This window comes from Nerophis ophidion, linkage group LG04 (assembly GCF_033978795.1).
Source record: "Nerophis ophidion isolate RoL-2023_Sa linkage group LG04, RoL_Noph_v1.0, whole genome shotgun sequence".
In the NCBI taxonomy this organism is placed as follows: Eukaryota; Metazoa; Chordata; class Actinopteri; order Syngnathiformes; family Syngnathidae; genus Nerophis; species Nerophis ophidion.
The window spans coordinates 6,585,904-6,608,337 of record NC_084614.1 but is presented as its reverse complement, the minus strand read 5'-3'; the positions used below and the strand labels follow the sequence as shown (position 1 = coordinate 6,608,337).

Here is a 22,434-nt window from a genome sequence, read left to right as displayed (position 1 = left end):
CTTGTGCTAAACTCAGCCACTCAGTTTGTGCTAATGTCAGGCACTCAATGTTTGCTTGTGCTAAAGTCAGGCATTCAGTTAGTTTGTGCTAATGTCAGGCACCCAATGTTTGCTTGTGCTAAAGTCAGCCACTCAATGTTTGCTTGTGCTAAAGGCAGCCACTCAATGTTTGCTTGTGCTAAAGTCAGTCAGTCACTCAATGTTTGCTTGTGCTAAAGTCAGCCACTCAATGTTTGCTTGTGCTAAAGTCAGCCACTCAATGTTTGCTTGTGCTAAATTCAGCCACTTAATGTTTGCTTGTGCTAAAGTCAGCCACTCAATGTTTGCTTGTGCTAAAGTCAGCCACTCAATGTTTGCTTGTGCTAAAGTCAGCCACTCAATGTTTGCTTATGCTAAAGTCAGCCACTCAATGATTGCTTGTGCTTAAGTCAGCCACTCAATGTTTGCTTGTGCTAAAGTCAGCCACTCAGTTAGTTTGTGCTAATGTCAGGCACCCAATGTTTGCTTGTGCTAAAGTTAGGCACTCAATGTTTGCTTGTACTAAAGTCAGGCACTCAATGTTTGCTTGTGCTAAAGTCAGCCACTCAGTTTGTGCTAATGTCAGGCACCCAATGTTTGCTTGTGCTAAAGTCAGCCACTCAATGTTTGCTTGTGCTAAAATCAGCCACTCAATTTTTGCTTGTGCTAAAGTCAGGCACTCAGTTTGTGCTAATGTCAGGCACTCAATGTTTGCTTATGCTAAAGTCAGCAACTCAATATTTGCTTGTGCTAATGTCAGCCACTCAATGTTTGTTTGTGCTAATGTCAGCCACTCAATGTTTGCTTGTGCTAAAGTCAGCCACTCAATGTTTGCTTGTGTTAAAGTCAGCCACTCAGTTTGTGCTAATGTCAGGCACTCAATGTTTGCTTGTGCTAAAGTCAGGCACTCAATGTTTGTGCTAAAGTCAGGCACTCAGTTTGTGCTAATGTCAGGCACCCAATGTTTGCTTGTGCTAAAGTCAGCCACTCAATGATTGCTTGTGCTTAAGTCAGGCACTCAATGTTTGGTTGTGCTAAAGTCAGCCACTCGATGTTTGCTTGTGCTAAAGTCAGTCAGTCACTCAATGTGTGCTTGTGCTAGAGTCAGCCACTCAATGTTTGCTTGTGCTAAAGTCAGGCACTCACTCAGTTTGTGCTAATGTCAGGCACTCAATGTTTGCTTGTGCTAAAGTCAGCCACTCAATGTTTGCTTGTGCTAAACTCAGCCACTCAGTTTGTGCTAATGTCAGGCACTCAATGTTTGCTTGTGCTAAAGTCAGGCATTCAGTTAGTTTGTGCTAATGTCAGGCACCCAATGTTTGCTTGTGCTAAAGTCAGCCACTCAATGTTTGCTTGTGCTAAAGTCAGCCACTCAATGTTTGCTTGTGCTAAAGTCAGCCACTTAATGTTTGCTTGTGCTAAAGTCAGCCACTCAATGTTTGCTTGTGCTAAAGTCAGCCACTCAATGTTTGCTTGTGCTAAAGTCAGCCACTCAATGTTTGCTTGTGCTAAAGTCAGCCACTCAATGATTGCTTGTGCTTAAGTCAGCCACTCAATGTTTGCTTGTGCTAAAGTCAGCCACTCAGTTAGTTTGTGCTAATGTCAGGCACCCAATTTTTGCTTGTGCTAAAGTTAGGCACTCAATGTTTGCTTGTACTAAAGTCAGGCACTCAATGTTTGCTTGTGCTAAAGTCAGGCACTCAGTTTGTGCTAATGTCAGGCATCCAATGTTTGCTTGTGCTAAAGTCAGCCACTCAATGTTTGCTTGTGCTAAAATCAGCCACTCAATTTTTGCTTGTGCTAAAGTCAGGCACTCAGTTTGTGCTAATGTCAGGCACTCAATGTTTGCTTATGCTAAAGTCAGTAACTCAATATTTGCTTGTGCTAATGTCAGCAACTCAATATTTGCTTGTGCTAATGTCAGCCACTCAATGTTTGCTTGTGCTAAAGTCAGCCACTCAATGTTTGATTGTGCTAAAGTCAGCTACTCAATCTTTGCTTGTGCTAAAGTCAGCCACTCAGTTTGTGCTAATGTCAGGCACTCAATGTTTGCTTGTGCTAAAGTCAGGCACTCAATGTTTGCTTGTGCTAAAGTCAGGCACTCAGTTAGTTTGTGCTAATGTCAGGCACCCAATGTTTGCTTGTGCTAAAGTCAGCCACTCAATGATTGCTTGTGCTTAAGTCAGGCACTCAATGTTTGCTTGTGCTAAAGTCAGCCACTTAATGTTTGGTTGTGCTAAAGTCAGCCACTCGATGTTTGCTTGTGCTAAAGTCAGTCAGTCACTCAATGTGTGCTTGTGCTAGAGTCAGCCACTCAATGTTTGCTTGTGCTAAAGTCAGGCACTCACTCAGTTTGTGCTAATGTCAGGCACTCAATGTTTGCTTGTGCTAAAGTCAGCCACTCAATGTTTGCTTGTGCTAAACTCAGCCACTCAGTTTGTGCTAATGTCAGGCACTCAATGTTTGCTTGTGCTAAAGTCAGGCATTCAGTTAGTTTGTGCTAATGTCAGGCACCCAATGTTTGCTTGTGCTAAAGTCAGCCACTCAATGTTTGCTTGTGCTAAAGTCAGCCACTCAATGTTTGCTTGTGCTAAAGTCAGCCACTCAATGTTTGCTTGTGCTAAAGTCAGCCACTCAATGATTGCTTGTGCTTAAGTCAGCCACTCAATGTTTGCTTGTGCTAAAGTCAGCCACTCAGTTAGTTTGTGCTAATGTCAGGCACCCAATTTTTGCTTGTGCTAAAGTTAGGCACTCAATGTTTGCTTGTACTAAAGTCAGGCACTCAATGTTTGCTTGTGCTAAAGTCAGGCACTCAGTTTGTGCTAATGTCAGGCATCCAATGTTTGCTTGTGCTAAAGTCAGCCACTCAATGTTTGCTTGTGCTAAAATCAGCCACTCAATTTTTGCTTGTGCTAAAGTCAGGCACTCAGTTTGTGCTAATGTCAGGCACTCAATGTTTGCTTATGCTAAAGTCAGCAACTCAATATTTGCTTGTGCTAATGTCAGCAACTCAATATTTGCTTGTGCTAATGTCAGCCACTCAATGTTTGCTTGTGCTAATGTCAGCCACTCAATGTTTGCTTGTGCTAAAGTCAGCCACTCAATGTTTGCTTGTGCTAAACTCAGCCACTCAGTTTGTGCTAATGTCAGGCACTCAATGTTTGCTTGTGCTAAAGTCAGGCATTCAGTTAGTTTGTGCTAATGTCAGGCACCCAATGTTTGCTTGTGCTAAAGTCAGCCACTCAATGTTTGCTTGTGCTAAAGGCAGCCACTCAATGTTTGCTTGTGCTAAAGTCAGTCAGTCACTCAATGTTTGCTTGTGCTAAAGTCAGCCACTCAATGTTTGCTTGTGCTAAAGTCAGCCACTCAATGTTTGCTTGTGCTAAATTCAGCCACTTAATGTTTGCTTGTGCTAAAGTCAGCCACTCAATGTTTGCTTGTGCTAAAGTCAGCCACTCAATGTTTGCTTGTGCTAAAGTCAGCCACTCAATGTTTGCTTATGCTAAAGTCAGCCACTCAATGATTGCTTGTGCTTAAGTCAGCCACTCAATGTTTGCTTGTGCTAAAGTCAGCCACTCAGTTAGTTTGTGCTAATGTCAGGCACCCAATGTTTGCTTGTGCTAAAGTTAGGCACTCAATGTTTGCTTGTACTAAAGTCAGGCACTCAATGTTTGCTTGTGCTAAAGTCAGCCACTCAGTTTGTGCTAATGTCAGGCACCCAATGTTTGCTTGTGCTAAAGTCAGCCACTCAATGTTTGCTTGTGCTAAAATCAGCCACTCAATTTTTGCTTGTGCTAAAGTCAGGCACTCAGTTTGTGCTAATGTCAGGCACTCAATGTTTGCTTATGCTAAAGTCAGCAACTCAATATTTGCTTGTGCTAATGTCAGCCACTCAATGTTTGTTTGTGCTAATGTCAGCCACTCAATGTTTGCTTGTGCTAAAGTCAGCCACTCAATGTTTGCTTGTGTTAATGTCAGCCACTCAATGTTTGCTTGTGCTAAAGTCAGCCACTCAATGTTTGCTTGTGCTAATGTCAGCCACTCAATGTTTGCTTGTGCTAAAGTCAGCCACTCAATGTTTTCTTGTGCTAATGTTAGCCACTCAATATTTGCTTGTGCTAATGTCAGCCACTCAATGTTTGCTTGTGCTAAAGTCAGGCACTCAGTTTGTGCTAATGTCAGGCACTCAATGTTTGCTTGTGCTAATGTCAGGCACTCAATGTTTGCTTGTGCTAAAGTCAGCCACTCAATGTTTGCTTGTGCTAAAATCAGCCACTCAATGTTTGCTTGTGCTAAAGTCAGCAACTCAATGTTTGCTTGTGCTAAAGTCAGGCACTCAATGTTTGCTTGTGCTAAAGTCAGGCACTCTGTTTGTGCTAATGTCAGGCACTCAATATTTGCTTGTGCTAAAGTCAGCCACTCAATGTTTGCTTGTGCTAAAGTCAGCCACTCAGTTTGCTTGTGCTAAAGTCAAGCACTCAATGTTTGCTTGTACTAAAAGACCTGATAGCACACGTCTACTAATGTTGTGCAAAGAGATTTGTCTCTTAAAGGGAAACTGCACTTTTTATGGCAATTGTACCCGTTGTTCACAATCACTATGAGAGTCAACAAGACACAAGTTAATTTTTTTCACATTCCAACATATAAAAAGATTCTTTGTCTTGGTGGTTAGCAATGTAGTTAATGTTAGTTAATGTTGGTCCAGCTGGCTGTAGACGTATTTGGGTAATCACGACATTCATATCAAACTCCAGCGTACTTGACTCTCAGCTTCCGTCTCACTCTTCCTTTCTGCTGGCTTCTATAAGCAGTAGTTCATCCTCGGTATTTTCAGCTTCAAAATGATACCTTTTGTATCCGGAATTAGCAACACACATTCCAAGTGGCTTGCTGCTCGGCCACTGGTAAGAAACTGATGGCAGGGTTGCCCTCCTGGTCCACGGGCTCAGGCATCAAGGCTTACTTTTAAAGGCTGGGGCCAAATCCTGCTTGGGTTTATACATTTTGTTTTAATGACGTTAACATTTTTAAATATTAATTTTGCACTAAAAAATATTGCATGAATAATATTTTATTTTATAAAGACAATAAAATAATACATAACACTAAAATAATTATTGAACATGTGACTAGAAAACATGCACCAAATTACATCCAGTCTTGATTATATAATATATATATATAAAAACAAATCCAAAATGGATTCTGCTGAGGGCTTTATGAGGTGAAAGTAGAAATGTTCTTTGACATAGTCTACAGTGCTTGTTTCCGAAGACTTGATCAGTTTTGACCAGTCCAACATGTCTTCTTTCTCCTTGTCAAGGATCTGCAACAACTTCTGGACGAGGCAGTGGCACATCTCAGACGGTCCCAGGTACGGCTCTCTTATCATACCTTACAGTCCGGCAGGGGGAGTCCAAGGTGCGGCCTGGGGGCCTTTTGCGGCTATTTTTTAGAGGACCCGCGACACCTTCTAAAATGATTATCAAAAAAGTGAAATGCATTGCAATGTCGACTTTAATAACACTTTTTTTTCCTTGAAGCTGTCATTGCTTTAAAAACATGGTACGGTACGGAATAGATCTTTTATTGTCATTGCAACAAGTCCAGCAACAAAGAAGTGAGGACTAACGTGTTATTTTCGGTGTAAGAAGTGAGGACTAACGAGTTATTTTGGGTGTAAGAAGTGAGGACTAACGTGTTATTTTGGGTGTAAGAAGTGAGGACTAAGGTGTTATTTTGGGTGTAAGAAGTGAGGACTAACGTGTTATTTAGGGTGTAATAATTGAGGACTAACGTGTTATTTTGGGTGTAAGAAGTGAGGACTAACGTGTTATTTTGGGTGTTAGAAGTGAGGACTAACGTGTGTAAGAAGTGTGGCCTAACGTGTGTAAGAAGTGTGGACTAACGTGTTATTTTGGGTGTAAGAAGTGTGGACTAACGTGTGTAAGAAGTGTGGCCTAACGTGTGTAAGAAGTGTGGACTAACGTGTTATTTTGGGTGTAAGAAGTGAGGACTAACGTGTTATTTTGGGTGTAAGAAGTGAGGACTAACGTGTGTAAGAAGTGTGGACTAACGTGTTATTTTGGGTGTAAGAAGTGAGGACTAACGTGTGTAAGAAGTGTGGACTAACGTGTTATTTTGGGTGTAAGAAGTGTGGACTAACGTGTTATTTTGGGTGTAAGAAGTGTGGACTAACGTGTGTAAGAAGTGTGGCCTAACGTGTGTAAGAAGTGTGGACTAACGTGTTATTTTGGGTGTAAGAAGTGAGGACTAACGTGTTATTTTGGGTGTAAGAAGTGTGGCCTAACGTGTGTAAGAAGTGTGGACTAACGTCTTATTTTGGGTGTAAGAAGTGAGGACTAACGTGTTATTTTGGGTGTAAGAAGTGAGGACTAACGTGTTATTTTGGGTGTAAGAAGTGAGGACTAACGTGTGTAAGAAGTGTGGACTAACGTGTTATTTTGGGTGTAAGAAGTGTGGACTAACGTGTTATTTTGGGTGTAAGAAGTGTGGACTAACGTGTGTAAGAAGTGTGGCCTAACGTGTGTAAGAAGTGTGGACTAACGTGTTATTTTGGGTGTAAGAAGTGAGGACTAACGTGTTATTTTGGGTGTAAGAAGTGTGGCCTAACGTGTGTAAGAAGTGTGGACTAACGTGTTATTTTGGGTGTAAGAAGTGAGGACTAACGTGTTATTTTGGGTGTAAGAAGTGAGGACTAACGTGTTATTTTGGGTGTAAGAAGTGAGGACTAACGTGTGTAAGAAGTGTGGACTAACGTGTTATTTTGGGTGTAAGAAGTGTGGACTAACGTGTTATTTTGGGTGTAAGAAGTGTGGACTAACGTGTGTAAGAAGTGTGGCCTAACGTGTGTAAGAAGTGTGGACTAACGTGTTATTTTGGGTGTAAGAAGTGAGGACTAACGTGTTATTTTGGGTGTAAGAAGTGTGGCCTAACGTGTGTAAGAAGTGTGGACTAACGTGTTATTTTGGGTGTAAGAAGTGAGGACTAACGTGTTATTTTGGGTGTAAGAAGTGAGGACTAACGTGTTATTTTGGGTGTAAGAAGTGAGGACTAACGTGTGTAAGAAGTGAGGCCTAACGTGTGTAAGAAGTGTGGACTAACGTGTTATTTTGGGTGTAAGAAGTAAGGACTAACGTGTTATTTTGGGTGTAAGAAGTGAGGACTAACGTGTTATTTTGGGTGTAAGAAGTGAGGACTAACGTGTTATTTTGGGTGTTAGAAGTGAGGACTAACGTGTTATTTTGGGTGTTAGAAGTGAGGACTAACGTGTTATTTTGGGTGTAAGAAGTGAGGACTAACGTGTTATTTTGGGTGTAAGAAGTGAGGACTAACCTGTTATTTTGGGTGTAAGAAGTGAGGACTAACGTGTGTAAGAAGTGTGGAATAACGTGTTATTTAGGGTGTAAGAAGTGAGGACTAACGTGTTATTTAGGGTGTAAGAAGTGAGGACTAACGTGTTATTTAGGGTGGAAGAAGTGAGGACTAACGTGTTATTTAGGGTGTAAGAAGTGAGGACTAACGTGTTATTTAGGGTGTAAGAATTGAGGACTAACGTGTTATTTAGGGTGTAAGAATTGAGGACTAACGTGTTATTTTGGTGTGTAAGAAGTGAGGACTAACGTGTTATTTTGGGTGTTAGAAGTGAGGACTAACGTGTTATTTTGGGTGTAAGAAGTGAGGACTAACGTGTTATTTTGGGTGTAAGAAGTGAGGACTAACCTGTTATTTTGGGTGTAAGAAGTGAGGACTAACGTGTGTAAGAAGTGTGGAATAACGTGTTATTTAGGGTGTAAGAAGTGAGGACTAACGTGTTATTTAGGGTGTAAGAAGTGAGGACTAACGTGTTATTTTGGGTGTTAGAAGTGAGGACTAACGTGTTATTTTGGGTGTAAGAAGTGAGGACTAACGTGTTATTTTGGGTGTAAGAAGTGAGGACTAACCTGTTATTTTGGGTGTAAGAAGTGAGGACTAACGTGTGTAAGAAGTGTGGAATAACGTGTTATTTAGGGTGTAAGAAGTGAGGACTAACGTGTTATTTAGGGTGTAAGAAGTGAGGACTAACGTGTTATTTAGGGTGTAAGAAGTGAGGACTAACGTGTTATTTAGGGTGTAAGAAGTGAGGACTAACGTGTTATTTAGGGTGTAAGAATTGAGGACTAACGTGTTATTTAGGGTGTAAGAATTGAGGACTAACGTGTTATTTTGGTGTGTAAGAAGTGAGGACTAACGTGTTATTTTGGGTGTAAGAATTGAGGACTAACGTGTTATTTTGGGTGTAAGAAGTGAGGACTAACGTGTTATTTAGGGTGTAAGAAGTGAGGACTAACGTGTTATTTAGGGTGTAAGAAGTGAGGACTAACGTGTTATTTAGGGTGTAAGAAGTGAGGACTAACGTGTTATTTAGGGTGTAAGAAGTGAGGACTAACGTGTTATTTAGGGTGTAAGAAGTGAGGACTAACCTGTTATTTAGGGTGTAAGAAGTGAGGACTAAGGTGTTATTTTGGGTGTAAGAAGTGAGGACTAACGTGTTATTTAGGGTGTAATAATTGAGGACTAACGTGCTATTTTGGGTGTAAGAAGTGAGGACTAACGTGTTATTTTGGGTGTAAGAAGTGAGGACTAACGTGTGTAAGAAGTGAGGACTAACGTGTTATTTTGGGTGTAAGAAGTGAGGACTAACGTGTTATTTAGGGTGTAAGAAGTGAGGACTAACGTGTTATTTAGGGTGTAAGAAGTGAGGACTAACGTGTTATTTAGGGTGTAAGAAGTGAGGACTAACGTGTTATTTAGGGTGTAAGAATTGAGGACTAACGTGTTATTTTGGGTGTAAGAAGTGAGGACTAACCTGTTATTTAGGGTGTAAGAAGTGAGGACTAAGGTGTTATTTTGGGTGTAAGAAGTGAGGACTAACGTGTTATTTAGGGTGTAATAATTGAGGACTAACGTGCTATTTTGGGTGTAAGAAGTGAGGACTAACGTGTTATTTTGGGTGTAAGAAGTGAGGACTAACGTGTTATTTAGGGTGTAAGAAGTGAGGACTAACGTGTTATTTTGGGTGTAAGAAGTGAGGACTAACGTGTGTAAGAAGTGAGGACTAACGTGTTATTTTGGGTGTAAGAAGTGAGGACTAACGTGTTATTTAGGGTGTAAGAAGTGAGGACTAACGTGTTATTTTGGGTGTAAGAAGTGAGGACTAACGTGTGTAAGAAGTGAGGACTAACGTGTTATTTTGGGTGTAAGAAGTGAGGACTAACGTGTTATTTAGGGTGTAAGAAGTGAGGACTAACGTGTTATTTAGGGTGTAAGAAGTGAGGACTAACGTGTTATTTAGGGTGTAAGAAGTGAGGACTAACGTGTTATTTAGGGTGTAAGAATTGAGGACTAACGTGTTATTTTGGGTGTAAGAAGTGAGGACTAACCTGTTATTTAGGGTGTAAGAAGTGAGGACTAAGGTGTTATTTTGGGTGTAAGAAGTGAGGACTAACGTGTTATTTAGGGTGTAATAATTGAGGACTAACGTGCTATTTTGGGTGTAAGAAGTGAGGACTAACGTGTTATTTTGGGTGTAAGAAGTGAGGACTAACGTGTGTAAGAAGTGAGGACTAACGTGTTATTTTGGGTGTAAGAAGTGAGGTCTAACGTGTGTAAGAAGTGAGGACTAACGTGTTATTTTGGGTGTAAGAAGTGAGGACTAACGTGTTATTTTGGGTGTAAGAAGTGAGGACTAACGTGTGTAAGAAGTAAGGACTAACGTGTTATTTTGGGTGTAAGAAGTGAGGACTAACGTGTTATTTTGGGTGTAAGAAGTGAGGACTAACGTGTGTAAGAAGTAAGGACTAACGTGTTATTTTGGGTGTAAGAAGTGAGGACTAACGTGTTATTTTGGGTGTAAGAAGTGAGGACTAACGTGTGTAAGAAGTGAGGACTAACGTGTGTAAGAAGTAAGGACTAACGTGTTATTTTGGGTGTAAGAAGTAAGGACTAACGTGTTATTTTGGGTGTAAGAAGTGAGGACTAACGTGTGTAAGAAGTGAGGACTAACGTGTGTAAGAAGTAAGGACTAACGTGTTATTTTGGGTGTAAGAAGTAAGGACTAACGTGTTATTTTGGGTGTAAGAAGTGAGGACTAACGTGTTATTTTGGGTGTAAGAAGTGAGGACTAACGTGTTATTTTGGGTGTAAGAAGTAAGGACTAACGTGTTATTTTGGGTGTAAGAAGTGAGGACTAACGTGTTATTTTGGGTGTAAGAAGTGAGGTCTAACGTGTGTAAGAAGTGAGGACTAACGTGTTATTTTGGGTGTAAGAAGTGAGGACTAACGTGTTATTTTGGGTGTAAGAAGTGAGGTCTAACGTGTGTAAGAAGTGAGGACTAACGTGTTATTTTGGGTGTAAGAAGTGAGGACTAACGTGTTATTTTGGGTGTAAGAAGTGAGGACTAACGTGTGTAAGAAGTAAGGACTAACGTGTTATTTTGGGTGTAAGAAGTGAGGACTAACGTGTTATTTTGGGTGTAAGAAGTGAGGACTAACGTGTGTAAGAAGTAAGGACTAACGTGTTATTTTGGGTGTAAGAAGTGAGGACTAACGTGTTATTTTGGGTGTAAGAAGTGAGGACTAACGTGTGTAAGAAGTGAGGACTAACGTGTGTAAGAAGTAAGGACTAACGTGTTATTTTGGGTGTAAGAAGTAAGGACTAACGTGTTATTTTGGGTGTAAGAAGTGAGGACTAACGTGTGTAAGAAGTGAGGACTAACGTGTGTAAGAAGTAAGGACTAACGTGTTATTTTGGGTGTAAGAAGTAAGGACTAACGTGTTATTTTGGGTGTAAGAAGTGAGGACTAACGTGTTATTTTGGGTGTAAGAAGTGAGGACTAACGTGTTATTTTGGGTGTAAGAAGTAAGGACTAACGTGTTATTTTGGGTGTAAGAAGTGAGGACTAACGTGTTATTTTGGGTGTTAGAAGTGAGGACTAACGTGTGTAAGAAGTGAGGACTAACGTGTTATTTTGGGTGTAAGAAGTGAGGACTAACGTGTGTAAGAAGTGAGGACTAACGTGTGTAAGAAGTGAGGACTAACGTGTTATTTTGGGTGTAAGTGAGGACTAACGTGTGTAAGAAGTGAGGACTAACGTGTAAGAAGTGAGGTGAGGACTAACGTGTAAGAGGTGAGGACTAACGTGTGTAAGAAGTGAGGACTAACGTGTGTAAGAAGTGAGGACTAACGTGTGTAAGAAGTGAGGACTAACGTGTGTCAGAATTGAGGACTAACGTGTGTGTTGTCCAATATTGATGTGAAACCAACTCTTTTCTGGCTTTGAGTGGACAACTGCGGAGTGGTCCCACGCCTCCCCAACGGTGAGGTGGTGAGAAAGCGTGCCATGTCCCTGAAGTACGCCTGCAACTCTTTCTACAAGCGGGTGGGTCCTGAGATGGTGGTGTGCTACCAGGACGGCACCTGGTCCAAAGTTCCCACCTGCAAAGGCAAGAGTCACAGCTGTCCGGGACGGGGGGGGGGGGCACACCCAACAAAATGATTGATCCTTGCCATCCATTCCTGGTGTTGTGCAGAAGCCTTCTGTGAGGTGGACCTGGACCAGTATGCAAACTACAACATTCGAGAATCTGGGACCATAATCCTCAAGGAGCGAGAGAGCAGGGATGTTGCGTGTCTGTGGAGATCCTACACCAGCCGGATTGTGTGCACCCAGGGGAGAGTTAGTGTCAGCAAGTGTAAGTACACCCCCCGGGTACACCCCCCGAGTACACCCTGCGAGTACAATCTCACTCACGACCACGGTCTTCTTGTTCAGGTTGCCACTACTGGGACCACTACACCGTAAGTACTTGCCCTTCATGATGAGCTGCTTTTATGTATACAGCATGGCTACTCAAGCGGGGGCGCCAACGGCCCTGGAATGACACCCTACCCCCCATACGGCCCTGCAATGACACCTTAGCCCCCATACGGACCTGCAATGACACCTTAGCCCCCATACGGACCTGCAATGACACCCTACCCCCCATATGGCCCTGCATTGACACCTTAGCCCCCATACAGCCCTTTAATGACACCCTACCCTCCATACGGCCCTGCAATGACACCCTACCCCCCATACGGCCCTGGAATGACACCCTACCCCCCATACGGCCCTGCAATGACACCCTACCCCCCATACGGACATGCAATGACACCCTACCCCCCATACGGACATGCAATGACACCCTACCCCCCATACGGCCCTGCAATGACACCCTACCCCCCATACGGCCCTGCATTGACACCTTAGCCCCCATGCGGCCCTGCAATGACACCCTACCCCCCATACGGCCCTGCAATGACACCCTACCCCCCATATGGCCCTGCATTGACACCTTAGCCCCCATACGGACCTGCATTGACACCTTAGCCCCCATACGGACCTGCAATGACACCCTACCCCCCATACGGCCCTGGAATGACACCCTACCCCCCATACGGTCCTGCAATGACACCCTACCCCCCATACGGGCCTGCAATGACACCCTACCCCCATACGGGCCTGCAATGACACCCTACCCCCCATACGGCCCTGCAATGACACCCTACCCCCAATACGGCCCTGCAATGACACCCTACCCCCCATACGGCCCTGCATTGACACCCTAGCCTCCACACGGCCCTGCAATGACACCCTACCCCCCATACAACCCTACAATGACACCCTACCCCCCATACAACCCTACAATGACACCCTACCCCCCATACGGCCCTGCAATGACACCCTACCCCCCATACAACCCTGCAATGACACCCTACCCCCCATACGGCCCTGCAATGACACCCTACCCCCATACGGCCCTGCAACGACACCCTACCCCCCATACGGCCCTGGAACGACACCCTACCCCCCATACGGCCCTGGAACGACACCCTACCCCCCATACGGCCTTGCAATGACACCCTACCCCCCATACGGCCCTGCAATGACACCCTACCCCCCATACGGCCCTGCAATGACACCCTACCCCCCAATACGGCCCTGCAATGACACCCTACCCCCCATACGGGCCTGCAATGACACCCTACCCCCCATACGGCCTTGCAATGACACCCTACCCCCCATACGGCCCTGCAATGACACCCTACCCCCCATACGGCCCTGCAATGACACCCTACCCCCCATACGGCCTTGCAATGACACCCTACCCCCCATACGGCCTTGCAATGACACCCTACCCCCCATACGGCCCTGCAATGACACCCTACCCCCCAATACGGCCCTGCAATGACACCCTACCCCCCATACGGGCCTGCAATGACACCCTACCCCCCATACGGCCCTGCGATGACACCCTACCCCCCATACGGCCTTGCGATGACACCCTACCCCCCATACGGCCCTGCAATGACACCCTACCCCCCATACGCCCCTGGAACGACACCCAACCCCCCATACGGCCCTGGAACGACACCCTACCCCCCATACGGCCCTGCAATGACACCCTACCCCCCAATACGGCCCTGCAATGACACCCTACCCCCCATACGGGCCTGCAATGACACCCTACCCCCCATACGGCCCTGCAATGACACCCTACCCCCCATACGGACCTGCAATGACACCCTACCCCCCAATACGGCCCTGCAATGACACCCTACCCCCCATACGGGCCTGCAATGACACCCTACCCCCCATACGGCCCTGCAATGACACCCTACCCCCCATACGGACCTGCAATGACACCCTACCCCCCATACGGACCTGCAATGACACCCTACCCCCCATACGGCCCTGGAATGACACCCTACCCCCCATACGGCCCTGCATTGACACCCTACCCCCCATACGGCCTTGCAATGACACCCTACCACCCATACGGCCCTGCAATGACACCCTACCCCCCATACGGACCTGCAATGACACCCTACCCCCCATACGGACCTGCAATGACACCCTACCCCCCATACGGACCTGCAATGACACCCTACCCCCCATACGGACCTGCAATGACACCCTACCCCCCATACGGCCTTGCGATGACACCCTACCCCCCATACGGCCCTGGAATGACACCCTACCCCCCATACGGACCTGCAATGACACCCTACCCCCATACGGACCTGCAATGACACCCTACCCCCCATACGGACCTGCAATGACACCCTACCCCCCATACGGACCTGCAATGACACCCTACCCCCCATACGGACCTGCAATGACACCCTACCCCCCATACGGACCTGCAATGACACCCTACCCCCCATACGGACCTGCGATGACACCCTACCCCCCATACGGCCTTGCGATGACACCCTACCCCCCATACGGCCCTGGAATGACACCCTACCCCCCATACGGACCTGCAATGACACCCTACCCCCATACGGACCTGCAATGACACCCTACCCCCCATACGGACCTGCAATGACACCCTACCCCCCATACGGCCCCACAGGTCCTTAGTTTTCTTGAGATGTGGCCCCCAGTTGAATGGCCCTGCCTAATACAGCATGTGTTCTTGCTAGTTCTCCCACCTCACTCGCTAACACTCCCTTCTCTTTGCCATCTTGCAAACAGCAAAGCTGCAACTAGCGGGCGAGGGTCCCTGGGAGGAAGACAACATCTTCTCATGCTTGGAGGCGTGTCATGTGACCTGTCATGTGACATCATTAAATTTCAGAAGAAAATGAAGTAGGTCTCCTGCTGTGTTTTGTTCTTGAAACACTTCTGTACGCACTGTGCACTGATGCTCAACTCACTTTGTGGCGACCATTTATGACATCCATACTTGCTAACCCGCCACGCCCCCTCCAGCTCCATGCGGACCTGAGTGAGGACAGCCTGTTTTCACGTCCGCTTTCCCAAAATATAAACAGCATGTCTGCCCAATGACGTTATAACTGTAGAATGATCGATGGTTTCTTATGTGGGTTTATTGCCAGGCAGTTTCATTAACGTCCTCCCAGCGCGGTAAAACAACACACAACAACAGCAGTCACGTTTTCATCTACCGTGAAGCAGTTTGTCTGCCGTAAACAGCAACGTTGTGACACTCTTAAACTGGACAACACTGCATTTCTACTGTATGTTTTGGGCCATGCTAGGGAGAGATGGAAGATTCCAGACTCTAGTGCATTTGATGAAAGCACTTTGGTGCGTGCCACACAGCAATGCATCATCAGAGAGGGTGTTCAGCATGGTTAGAAAAATAGTGACAAAGGATAGAACAAGGATGGACAATTCAACCCTTAACCCAACATGTGTAAATCAATCAATCAATCAATCAATCAATAAATGTTTATTTATATAGCCCCAAATCACAAATGTCTCAAAGGACTGCACAAATCATTACGACTACAACATCCTCGGAAGAACCCACAAAAGGGCAAGGAAAACTCACATCCAGTGGGACGCCAGTGACAATGCTGACTATGAGAAACCTTGGAGAGAACCTCAGATGTGGGCAACCCCCCTCCGCTCTAGGGGACCGAAAGCAATGGATGTCGAGCGGGTCTAACATGATACTGTGAAAGTTCAATCCATAGTGGCTCCAACACAGCCGCGAGAGTTCAGTTCAAAGCGGATCCAAGACAGCAGCGAGAGTCCCGTCCACAGGAAACCATCTCAAGCGGAGTCGGATCAGCGGCGTAGAGATGTCCCCAACCGATACACAGGCGAGCGGTCCATCCTGGGTCTCGGCTCTGGACAGCCAGTACTTCATCCATGGTCATCGGACCGGACCCCCTCCACAAGGAAGGGGGGGACTTAGTAGAAAGAAAAGAAGCGGCAGATCAACTGGTCTAAAAAGGAGGTCTATTTAAAGGCTAGAGTATACAGATAAATGAATGAAATACTTGACTTGGTAAATTCTAGCTGTGAATATACTCCCCTCTTAACCACTGCCCCAACCACCCCCCACCTCCCGAAATCGGAGGTCTCAAGGTTGGCAAGTATGGGGGTTACGTTCTGGGCCTGCTTGTCAGGCAGGGGGTGTGCGCCTAAGGCTACTAAGGGGCGGTATAGTTTGGTTGGTAGAGTGGCCGTGCCAGCAACTTGAGGGTTGCAGGTTCGATTCCCGCTTCCGCCATCCTAGTCACTGCCGTTGTGTCCTTGGGCAAGACACTTTACCCACCTGCTCCCGGTGCCACCCACACTGGTTTCAATGTAACTTAGATATCGGGTATCACCATGTAAAGCGCTTTGAGTCACTAGAGTAAAGCGCTATATAAATATAATTCACGTGTGTGGAGCTCCTGGGTCCCCCTGTCCATCCCTTCCAGGTGCCCGTCTTGGTTGGTCCTGCCGGGTCTAGTCCTGCTGGGTCTAGTCCCACATCTATTGTGCTAGCTTGCCATTAGGACCCTGCCAGCAACTCAATTACAGAACTGTGGCCTTTAAAATGGCGTTGCTGTTCAGGATCACGGCCACTAGAGGGAGCCGTCTAACCACGTTCAAGTTTATTCACATGTCTATTTTTAGTTAGTGACTTTTAAAGCCTTAAAAGCTTCAATTTATATAGCAAATAATCCCAACTAAAATGGCGGAACAAACAACATCTTGGTTAGGGCTACAAAAAAAACATGTTTTGTGTACTTTTTCTAATGAGCGTTGTTTTTCATTGCTGCTGTGTGTGTGTGTGTGTGTGTGTGTGTGTGTGTGTGTAGAAGAGAAGTGTGAAAGGTAAATAAGGACGGCAGCAGGTTTATTAGGACTGCTAGTGTCTGCCAAACAAGTGCAGTCTATTTACAGCGAGCGCTATTAGGAAAAAAATAATAGACTCCAGTTCTGCACAATAACCATGGGGGCGGTGCGTCGTCATGGCAACAGAGAGAGCGAGCCAATGCCAGGCGTTAGAAGGACCTGCATCTTAACCGCTGCTTTTATTTTGAAATCCAGATGACCTTGGTGTTCAGTTGCTCAGTCGCAGGTGGTAGGTGACCATGTGGAAGTTGTCCCAGGCAAACAGCTTCCTCTGCTGGTGGTTGTAGTCCACCATGCTGTTGTAACCGTACCGGTTCTTCAACGGGACTGAGATGGCCCGGCTGGCCCCGGTGGCAGTGTCGTAGACCTGGTTGAGGGTGGTGTTGGCGGCGCTGTAGCTGGCCACCGTGTACAGACGACCGCAAGCCATGAAGGCGTTGGCCGCCGTGTTCTTCCTGATGTTGGTCTCCCAGCTCTTCTTCACCTCCAGGCTCTCAGGGTCCAGCTGGGAGAGCACAATGCTGCCTTTGGCTTTGCTGGTGCTGTAGATGGCCCACAGAGCCCGCTCGTCCACCGCCAGGTCGATGTCGGTGTAGCCCCCCCAGGAGTAGGGGTACTGGCCGTGGAAGCCTGCGTGAGGTAGGTCCCGGCGTGATGCCAGGCTCTCGGAGGCCACGTCGTAGCGGATGAGAGTACGGCTGCGTTTGCGCTGGTAGTAGAGCGAGCCGCGGTACATGGTTGCACCCGTGCTCTCTACCGGTTCCGGCAGGACAAACATTTTCATGGGGAAACCAGGAGAAAACTGGTCCATGTCTTCATACGCAAACAGCTGACGGACGTCTTTGCCCACCGTGTCGATACGCCACACCGTCTTGTTGGTGTACTGCGTGCCTTGGGGCTCAGGATCCTGGAGCCACACTCCGTACTTCCCTGTGATACCGTCGGCCTTCCTATGCAACACAGGATCTCCCACCGACATCACCTCACCACAACCTGAAGGAAGGCACAGTTATGCAATGTGGTACTTTGGGTTTGAAGTATCCGAGTGCGTCAACTTACCCAAGACATTCCCACCAGGACGGAGGTGGGATGCTGGGACCTCTGTGACATCAGCCTTCATCTCCTGGTAGGCACTATTACTAAAACCCTGCCCACGGTCTGGAAATGAGGATGACATTGTGAGAAAATGCAACGTTTCTGTGGTACAATGTTCTTTTGTGGACTTCACAAACTAAGCTTGGAACTCAGACTCTGCTAACTCGTCCTATGGGATGCATGAGTGTAGACTGGACCTTGAGGGACATAAAACCAGTTCCTACCACAACCTTCAAATCTGTACAGCATGTGCATTTGTGTTCCTGGTCAAGGTACCCCTGAGTCCCATGAAAGCCCTCAAGACTCTTATGGAGGGCTTCTCGTTTCAGTGTGTCCAAACTTTAAGGGGGTACTAAAGATTGAGCCTTGAGGGACTTTAGCAGTACTTGGTTATGGATGAACGGACTACACAGAATCACTGGTAACGTTCTTTATGTTCCCAGCAGGTTCCGTCTTATACTGTCGTGGCTTTCCTGAAAATGAGGCACGTAAACAAGCCTGAGTGACAAAGTCATAAAGGGAACATTCCAATGCCGTTACACAACCCGAGGCCAGGACTGCAACCTGAGACGTCATAGTGGAAGACCACCACAAGTTAAACATATTTCTGCTGGTTTTCATTTTGCACCTACCGCCAGAAAGTCTTTGGTGACTGCGCAGGTCCGCTGAGGTGTTTGTCTCCTTGCAGCTCTGCCTGAGGCCGTCTGTCTCCTGACTGAGCTCTCTCACCCTGGCCTGGAGGTCCTGGACCTGTCTCTTCAGACGGTCCTTGTCTTGGCGCAGCTGGTTTCTTTCCCCTGTCAGCTGGGAAAAATCTTCCTGGAAACCCACCTCAACGTCAGCTCCCGTCTCTCTCCTCGCCATCAGCCGGCTGACCAGAGCCTCCAGCAAGGTGAGCCGTGACACAACTCCTTCCGTCTCGGCTCTCCCGCCGCAGCCTGACTCCTCGGGGCTGGTGACGGTGAAGGTGTACTGGCATCGTCCCGCCGCATCCTTAGCGCGACGCAGGGATGCCTGGTCTTCAGCCTGGAGTTGACTGGCCAACGTGAGGAACGACAGACCCAGAAGAGCAGCTTGGAGCCACATTCTGCAAGTTTTTTTTAACAGTTTCTAGCCCTGAAAAGGATTGTTCTACCTTCCAGGTCAGTGCGGTCTGTATCCCAGCCCTGCTGACTGAGAGAGGGATATTTATACGGTCACAGGGTGGGAGGAGTACGTGCCAAGCCGCCCAGGGATGTGGGCAGTCCGTACAGAGCCCAGTCGCTAACAAACAACGTGGAAAAACACACCACTTGATTTTGTTTACCCTGTGGTTGCGTCTCAGCAGGGGGCGACGTCCTTGCACGGGATATTTTGACTGCGCAGCATCCTTGATGTTGTTGACTTCCTCCTAAGTGATGGTTTTACAATGCCAGTTAATGAGCGCTATGGTTCCACTTCAGGGCATGGGGGGGTCGGCATTTAGGACTCTGTCAACATGCAGCAACAACGTGTTGACCCAGATTGTGCTTCCAGGCGTCCCAATGTTCCGGACATTCTTCTTGTTCTTCCAACCCAAACATCAACCTTCCACAACCTCCAATTATCGTCCCATCTAAAGTTGTTTTTGTCGCCCTCTGTACATACACACCCATCCTAGGCAGACCCTTTATGATCGTATTGGTAGACATTCTTCAATATCCACTATCCATTGATTAGTTTGTTCCATTAACTGAGTCATCAGATACACTACCAGAAAAATAGTAACCTTCATTCTCTCTCAATTTACCGGTTGGATCTACGTTCCCATCCTCACCTATGGTCATGAGCTTTGGGTCATGACCGAAAGGATAAGATCACGGGTACAAGCGGCCGAAATGAGTTTGGGTCTCTCCCTTAGAGGTAGGGTGAGAAGCTCTGCCATCCGGGAGGAACTCAAAGTAAAGCCGCTGCTCCTCCACATGGAGAGGAGCCAGATGAGGTGGTTCAGGCATCTGGTCAGGATGCCACCCGAACGCCTCCCTAGAGAGGTGTTTAGGGCACGTCCAACCGGTAGGAGGCCACGGGGAAGGCCCAGGACACGTTGGGAAGACTATGTCTCCCGGCTGGCCTGGGAACGCCTCGGGATCCCCCGGGAAGAGCTAGACGAAGTGGCTGGGGAGAGGGAAGTCTGGGTTTCCCTGCTTAGGCTGTTGCCCCCGCGACCCGACCTCGGATAAGCGGAAGATGATGGATGGATGGATGGATGGATTCTCTCTCACTTCAAACCACCATTGAAAGTGCAGGTTTTACTTGAATGTTTTGAAAAACAAGAATCATTTATAAAAAAGTCATTATCTACCGTTTGCCACCCCAAGGATCATGGCATTCACACGCCACCGCTCTCATGTTCACTCTCCATACGGAAACTAATGTCTGCGTCTTTCAAAATCCGGCCTTTTTATGAGTTATCAGTCCAACTTTTAAACGGCTAATGGAAGCAACGGGATATCAAGTGAAGCTTTTTTTTAATCAAATGGACGAATTAGTTATTGTAGCCCCTTGGTCGAATATTAAAGGTGCTCCAACAAATCAAATAGTCAACATTATTTATTTACCTTTATCTTGACTTTTTACAGCAAAATGAGTCCATTCTCCCTTTTCTGTCTACACGCTGTGTCTGCTTGTGAGTACTCTGTGTGTGTGCGCTGCCCAACATGCTCCTCTGCTCCTAAAAAGCAGCAATGTCACCACGTGACAACATGCCTGTTCAAAAGTTTTTACTTTTAGGTGTGTGTATAAATATATATTTTTTTTATTCTGTGCATTTTGAAGGTTGGAAGAAACACGGATGACAAATAAAATGCAAATAAGTTGAGTCATTGTTATTGGGGGGAAAAAAGAAGCCTCAAAATATTGCACATTTCGGATAAAGTCAAAGCGAAATTCAGCATTTTAGGCCGCAAAGAAAGGCAAAATAGCTGTCGTCCGTTCGTCTTCTTTGCCATCACACCGCCCTCATGTGGTGGCGTTTATCCATAAGATAACATCCATCTATCCACTTCATACCGCTTGTCCCTTTCGGGGTCACATATTTAAAAGTTATTACTTTTGTTCCATAGTCATATTTGAAATAGCTAGTGTTCCATCTTGTACTTTGTTTATCTTTTCCCTATCTCCTGACCGATGGTACACTGTAGACGACCTTGGCTTTAGGAATGTGAGGAGTAGCAATACTCCCTTCTTATCTCATCCTGTGCCCAGCTAAGTAGGACATGTGTATTCTTTCCGGTGGGTGGGGGCGAGCAAACATATTGAAGAACACAGCGCTTCCGTAGGATTGTCAGATGAACTTGGGCGATGCGATTTGAAGGTGTTGTTCATAGATTGGTCTCCCAAAGCTTTGGAATAAAATGTCAGAATAGCTACTCTGTCTGGGATTCATTTAAAATCAGCTTATGTGTCATCAAAATAAATTGGGGGTGACCAGCAGATTAAATTCCCAGCAAGAGGAACACCTGGTCCAAACGCAACATGACCATAGACAATCCTTTTGGGCGCGAAGAACACTCGTACTGCGTGGACGCCGGCAGCTCCACACTTCCTGTAAGTGTTTTGTTTTCTACATATTCTTTCTGGTCACAACACTTTCTTTTTGTTGGTTTTATTAATAAATTCTCTTTTTTTGGTAAACCTTGTTCATATGCCTCCTTCAGACCACAACAACTTTCGGTGCCTCCCATGCTGCACCGCTTCAAGTAAACATCCGTTGTCTCCCATGATGCACCGCTTCAAATATGCCGGCTTGTAAACAATTTTACGTCATTTAACTTTCCATGCGGTAGTTTTCTGTCTTTAGCGTAAACATTTCAGTTTTATGAGTCATCTGGGATTTGTTTTGGTTCTCCTGAGAGAGAAAATGAGTGAGACATCCCAACTTAGTGTCGCCATTTTGGGTGCAAACAAAACTGGATTGTATTATCTTCTTGGAGTTTGTGCTCAACACTCGCTCCTATATTACTGTTCGAAAAGAGTTGTGATAGTCGTCCACCCGTAAGTTTGCACATGCGAGTGTTTAAAGTCCCAGTCACCCTGAACGTCTCCTTACTGTAAGCACGTGACTCAAGCCCCGCCTACACAACATGAAATAGCCCCAAACGCGTGCTAGTCACACCTTGAATAATCGTTTCCATTTAGTCAAACATTAGATGAGAATGATTATTTTCTCATTTTGTAAAATGTCATCCAATAATATTTACATTTGGGATGAAACATTAGAAAGTGAGCCAGACCGCCAAGTATCTACAATGTGTGGACATTTACACTCTGACAACTGTCAAGAACGGGAAGCGTCAGCTACAACGTGACCCCGACGTGCAGAGGCAACCGCCGGGACGCAGGCGAAGAGTCTGTATCAGCTAGTGCGGCTCGGGAGTGCACAAGGTGCAACACCTGTTCAGGAAGTCTAACAATCCAGTTAAAGCATCCAGCCCCAGCTAAGGGACACAACGGCAACAGGTGTGGCCTGATTGGCAATCAGACAGGTGAGGGAAGACAGCGACAGGAAATGACATCACACAAGAATTAAATGAGGCAGAGTACAAACATCTACCTCTGCGCCGGAAGCATGCACCGCCAATGGCCTGGTAGGTTG

The 22,434-nt window shown here is 46.3% G+C and overlaps 2 protein-coding genes across 2 annotated transcripts in view; one reads left to right on the top strand and one right to left on the bottom strand.

Moving 5' to 3' along the window:
* Nucleotides 1-14,717, top strand: part of LOC133550810 (complement factor H-like) — a 33,241-nt gene extending 18,524 nt beyond the window's left edge. Inside the window, exons 7-11 of the mRNA XM_061896862.1 lie at nt 5,345-5,395; nt 11,365-11,526; nt 11,614-11,775; nt 11,856-11,881; nt 14,604-14,717. Of these exons, the coding sequence (XP_061752846.1) occupies nt 5,345-5,395; nt 11,365-11,526; nt 11,614-11,775; nt 11,856-11,881; nt 14,604-14,618 (416 nt within the window). The 3' untranslated portion in view covers nt 14,619-14,717. The remainder of the gene's footprint in view (nt 1-5,344; nt 5,396-11,364; nt 11,527-11,613; nt 11,776-11,855; nt 11,882-14,603) is intronic.
* Nucleotides 14,718-16,711: 1,994 nt separating this feature from the next.
* On the bottom strand, nt 16,712-19,613 carry LOC133550809 (myocilin-like). Its single transcript, XM_061896861.1, has 3 exons — nt 18,455-19,613; nt 17,787-17,885; nt 16,712-17,720 (listed from the first exon to the last, which is right to left on the bottom strand). Exons 1-3 carry the CDS (start codon nt 18,906-18,908, stop codon nt 16,936-16,938), a joined length of 1,338 nt encoding a protein of 445 aa, XP_061752845.1. The 5' UTR covers nt 18,909-19,613; the 3' UTR covers nt 16,712-16,935.
* Nucleotides 19,614-22,434: the final 2,821 nt, after the last annotated feature.